General features: G+C 43.7%; 1 protein-coding gene across 1 annotated transcript; it reads right to left on the bottom strand.

Annotated features, from left to right (window-relative positions):
- LOC309803102 (annexin A2-like) lies at positions 1 to 1,157 on the bottom strand. The gene has a single exon (XM_082619013.1). It carries the CDS (start codon positions 1,108 to 1,110, stop codon positions 91 to 93), a length of 1,020 nt encoding a protein of 339 aa, XP_082475139.1. The 5' UTR covers positions 1,111 to 1,157; the 3' UTR covers positions 1 to 90.
- Between the last annotated feature and the right edge of the window lie 4,843 nt (positions 1,158 to 6,000).

Below are 6,000 nucleotides of genomic sequence, written 5' to 3'. Positions count from 1 at the left end.
CAAGGGGACTGAGAGCCACAAGCTGATTGTGTAGAACTGGTAGCTGGGAGCATGGAGCAGCCATCCTGGACCCTTGGGCCATTGCGGGCTTCAGTCATCCCTACCACGCAGGTACAGCAGCGCTTCCTGGTAGTCGCCTTTGGTGTCTTGCTGAATGTAATAGTATAGGGACTTGCCATACTTTTTCTTGAATTCAGATCTACTTTTCAACATGACCACTTCACTGTGGGAGATCATGATTCTAATCAGGACCTTATCGTGAGTGCCCTTGCCCTTCATGGAGTTGTACAGTCTGTCAGCAAAATACAGAGGCTTTGTCTGAATGCACTGGACTCCGTTCAGGAAGGCATTTTCCAGGTCTCCTCTGACCTCCTTCTTGATGCTCTCCAGCATGTCATAAGGGCTGCAGCTCTTGTACCTTTCAAATACTTTCTGGAGGTGGCACATGCTCTGCTCGGTCACGATGCTGATCCACTTGGGAACATTAGTTCCTCTCCTCTTCATGCCAGCATCATAGAGATCCCAGGCATCTTGGTCAATCAGTTCATAATCAATGACAGAGCCATCCTCTGCTCTTTGACCCTTCGTGAGGGCAATCATCAGCTTGCGGAAGTCACCAGATGTGTCGGAAATGATATCCTTCTCCAGATCGGTCTTGTACATTTCCTTGTAGACTCTGTTGATTTCCTGTAGCTCCTGGTTGGTCCTTGAGCAGATGATCTCAATGAGGGAGTCCTCATCGGTCCCCAGCCCCTTCATGGAGGCTTTCAGATCGGAAGCATCATACCGAGCAGGTGTTTTCAATAGGCCCCAAATCACTGTCTCCAGGTGGCTGGACAAGGCTGACTTCAGTACTGATGCAAGTTCCTTTTTGGTCCTTCTCTGGTAGGCGAAGGCAATATTCTGTCTCTGTTCATTGCTGCGGTTGGTCAAAATGTTAATGATGGTTACCTCATCCACATTTTTAGTCTTGATGGCCGTTTCAGTGTTCAGAGCATCCCACTCAGCATCAAAGTTGGTGTACGCTTTGACTGACCCATATGCACTTGGAGGTGTGGAGTGATCACCCTCCAAGCTGAGCTTGCAGAGAATTTCATGAACGGTAGACATTTTGAAAGAAGCTGGGCCGGGTGCAGTGCGCTGCGAGCATCCCCAGATGCAGAACCTATTATCTTTATTAATTGGAATGCAGTAGAAAGTATTTTCTGGTACAGCGGTTCTCAAACTTTAGCGTGCATCAGAATCACCTGGAAAGCTTGAGAGAGAATAACCTACACTGAGCCCTGGATGCTCTTCCCTGCCAACAGATCTTAGGCATGGCCCGCCGAGTGCTCCAAAACCAACTCTCTAACTTTGAATACTTCAGAAAGGGGATCAGAGTGTCTGTCACTGATGCCCCTTGGGCTTCTTACAAAGTCTGGCTCACTATCTCTCCTCCCTTCTGCACCAAGGACAGGGTGACCTTGCTAAGTTCTGTTGTACTCCCTTCTCCAAGAAAAGGAGTGCCCTCTGGTCCTGATACAATAATTAAGAGGAACCACAGAACTCAGAAGCCTTCAGCCTAACTACACAGAGAAGCAGCTGGTTGATACATGCCTCCCCCCCATAATTATACTCTGTAGTATCAGCCAGCCCCATTTCATAACAGCCCATCAAATGGGGAAATGTTGGGTTTCACCCTGAAGGTAGAATGGGGGCTCTGGCTTCCTATGAATATATACTAAGGAAAGAATGACCCCAGAGGGCTAAAAGATGGGATGACACCCAGCAGGCTGAAATTTGGGTTACATAAGCAGTGCTCCAATGACCATTCTTATGCACATGACTGTTTCCTTCTCTTAGATTACCAAATACAGCTCTAAGATAATTTGAAAGAAGAGCTTTGTGTTGAGCTCATAGCTGTGAAACAGGGAACTCCTTGATACAATGCCACACACATTTATGAGCAGCTACTGTTTAATGGGGGGTTTGAACACAAAGATGAGTCAAGCACAGCCCTGCTCTTAGGAAGCTACTTCCATGGGTCAAAATCAAAGTTCCAGCCACTGTTCCACAATTTGACAGCCTCAATGTTAAATTTCATGAGGTTGATAGTGGTACTGCGGTTATGTAAGAAAATATCCCTGTGCACAAAGTGAGAGAGTAGCATTGACATATATACGCTACCAAATGTCAAGTAGATAGCTAGTGGGAAGCAGCCGCATAGCACAGGGAGATCAACTCGGTGCTTTGTGTCCACCTGGAGGGGTGGGATAGGGAGGCTGGGAGGGAGATGCAAGAGAGAGGATATATGGGGATATATGTATACATATAGCTGATTCACTATGTTATACAGTAGAAACTAACACAGTTTTGTAAAGCAATTATACTCCAATAAAGATGTTAATAAATAAACAAATAAATAAATAATAAACAGATAAATAAATAAAATAAACATTAAAAAAAAAGAAAATATTCCTGTGCTAAGAATACACTCGGAAGTATTTAAGGATAAAGGACCATAATATATGTAAATTACCCTTAAATGGTACAGAAAAACTAGTCTGAGTATATACATTTACATATATCATATTGGAGAGTATAAACATATGTACATGTAAAGAGAGAGAGCACAAATAACACAGCAAATGGGGTAAAATGTTAACACTAGTTAAATATGGCCAGAGACTTCTGGTGTGGTCTTTATATGGTGTTCTTTATACTATCCTAATTCTTGCAAGTTTTCTGTAAGTTTGAAATTATTTCCAAATAAAAAGATTTGTTTTAATGGTAATAAAATGTTACCATTTCTCAAAAAACCCCCACAAAACACCGCAATTTGCCAGGCTGAGAAAAGTGTTGCCCTAGAAGTTCAAAGATGAGGAATCCAGTCTCAGCTCTGCCACTCACTAGCTATGTGAAATGAACAAGTCTCTTCGTTTATAAAAAACTATCAGAGACAGTGGTGGGTCCAGAGATGGAGGTAAAGAAGCAATAGTGCCCTTAGGCTTGGGGAATAGGCAGGCTTTCCCTGGGATCCATGCCCCGGAGGGCTCAACATATCACAAACATACACACACAAATGAATATATTCAAGAGCACGCGGGCCCCTCTCCCCTTGGGACTCATCCTGATGCGGCCCCACCTGTATCCTATGTAACCTCTCAAGAGTAATACTGCCCAGACCCCAGGGGAACGCCTCTTCACACCTCTGGGCTGCGTCCTCAAAATAAAAGTGCCCACGTGAATGCCACACAGCCGTGTGTTGGGTCACTGCTAGCGCTGGCGATGGGGGCGTCCTCCCTCCTGCGGGGGTGCGGGGGAGTGAAAGCACTTTGGTAAGAGAAGAGATGGATTAGGTCACTCAGTACTTCCTCCTAGCACGGATACAACTGATTCTTGCCCCAACCTGTGTCATTTTTCGGTCCTACCCAAAATTCATTTTCTTGATTGTTTTCCAACTTGTGGTTCTGGCACGGGATTCACAACAGCTGCACATGGCAATTAGGGAACATTTTGCAATGTTAACTAATTCATATTAATTTATATGTACATAAGTCTCGACATAACATAAATGGAGCGTGATACTAATTCTTTACTTTGGCAACCAGATGGACACTGAACACTAGGATTATGAATAGTTTTATTTTTATAAAAAGCACTTAATAGGATTTAATCAAATTAAAAAAAATAAATTTAGACATTTCAACTTGATTTAAATAAGCTTGATATGAAATGCTGATGTTCTTTAATTTGTATCTTGCCTTTACATTTTAATAGATAATTTTGAATGTCAAAGAAAAATAACTGGAAATGAATATAAAGTACATTTTTCAATTTTTAACATTTAAGGTGTTGATGAAAATATTTACACTTCATATACTTTGAGTATAACTCAATTCACTTTGTAATCATTTACATTAGTCTGTCAGTAAAACCCAAATTATGTGAAAAGCTTGATTAAGATAGGATAATTAGTGATTCTAATGAAATTAAGGCAAGAAAAGCTAAAATTTTTAAAAAATAAAATTTTATTTTAAAAATATTGATATAGCAATTCATGAATTTGTACATCTTTAATGCTCATTCCAACATCACCAGCCCATCAACACTCTTCAAGTGCAATGATAATTATATTCATTTATATTTGATATTTTGCCAGTTTTCAACCATATAAAAACCATAACTTTGCAAATATTTTTGTTTTGTAATTATGAAAATGTGTATGCCAAGGTAGGAGAATAGAGAGTATTTAACAGTTTGTAGCTTCACTTGTAGCTCTTAAATATTGAGACATAAGTGGGTCTCCATGTGTATTCTTGGCCAAGCAGGGGTGGACTTATGAATACAACATAATCCCTGTCCCCAATAATCTCCCAGATATTCATTCATTTATTTAACAAGTATATATTGAGTGCCTACTCTGTGCTAGGTAATGAAGAACTTTCCATGAGCAAAAGCTGACTCTGCCCCCAAGAGCTTAAAATCTAATGAAGACAGACATTGCTCAAAAATCACAGACAGCAATAGTGTATTCATCTCTGGGATCAAGTCCTCTGTAGACACAGAGATGTTCCATCCAGATCCCGCTTCAAGAAAGGTCTTATTGTTCCAGGTTTTGTGTGCTGTTGGCAGACAGCCTCAAAATAAGACTGGCCCCAGTCTTATTTAGTTTCTCTCTAAGAGCAGAAAAAAACCAAAGCCAAACAGACAAAACAGACCCTTCAAGCAACCATCATTTGTAACCATCTCCCATAGATCGGTAGTTCTTTGAGTAACTTTCTGCCTCTCCCTCAGCCCTGGGGTATCAGAGAGGACAGAGAGAGAGAGATACACAGAAAACAAACTCTTACTGTGGAATGCAACCCTGCCACATTAATTTTTCTGGGGTTGCTAAAAGGAACACGCTCCCAAACTAAAGAAAGAAAAGAAAATTTTAAATGTAAACACTTTGGAGGTCCATTTTTGTATCGAGACTCTTTGAGATAATTATTAATTATGACACTTAAAATCCTAAAGCTCCCAGACTTCCCTGGTGGCCCAGTGGCTAAGACCCTGTGCTTCCAATGCAGGGGGCGTGGGTTCGATCCCTGGTCGGGGAACTAGGATCTCACATGCTGAGGGGTGGAGCCAAAAAAAAGAAATCCTAAAGTTCCCTTGTCTTCAAAACATTATCTTGGCCCAAATCTACCCTCATCCTCAGAATAGCTCTAAATGGCATTTTAAAAAAATTTATTTATTTATTTTTGGCTGTGTTGGGTCTTCATTTCTGTGCGAGGGCTTTCTCTAGTTGCGGAGAGCGGGGACCACTCTTCATCGCGGTGCGCGGGCCTCTCACTATCGCGGCCTCTCTTGTTGCGGAGCACGGGCTCCAGACGTGCAGGCTCAGTAGTTGTGGCTTACGGGCCTAGTTGCTCCGCGGCATGTTGGATCCTCCCAGACCAGGGCTCAAACCCGTGTCCCCTGCGTTGGCAGGCGTATTCTCAACCACTGCGCCACCAGGGAAGCCCTCTAAATGGCATTTTAAGGTAAACCAGTGTGAGTGAGCAGGCGCAGGGCAGGGAAGTCCCATGGTGAAAGCAACAAGGCTCCTCTTTCCTTGCTCCCCACCCGCCCAGGGCAGGGGCTTCTGGGCCCTGGTACCCAGTGCCTGCCATGCTCAGGATAGTGGCACGCCCGTGAGTCCAGCCGGCTCCCTCTGACACCCTCCAGCAGAAACTCCAGCAGGCTGCATCCTGGCAGAAACATCGCTGGGCTTGCTCCTCCTCCTCAAGTGAAGTTTAAAATGGATTCTAGGGCTTCCCTGGTGGCTCATTGGTTGAGAGTCTGCCTGCCGATGCAGGGGACACGGGTTCGTGCCCCAGTCCGGGAAGATCCCACATGCCGTGGAGTGGCTGGGCCCGTGAGCCACGGCCGCTGAGCCTGCGCATCCGGAGCCTGTGCTCCGCAACGGGAGAGGCCACAATAGTGAGAGGCCCGCGTACCACAAAAAAAAAAAAAGGATTCTATTCTCAGTTGCAT

The sequence above is a fragment of the Mesoplodon mirus genome (genome assembly GCF_964341445.2).
Source record: "Mesoplodon mirus genome assembly, chromosome: 4".
In the NCBI taxonomy this organism is placed as follows: Eukaryota; Metazoa; Chordata; class Mammalia; order Artiodactyla; family Ziphiidae; genus Mesoplodon; species Mesoplodon mirus.
The sequence above is the reverse complement of the archived record's forward strand: the minus strand, read 5'-3'. Positions and strand labels throughout refer to the sequence as shown.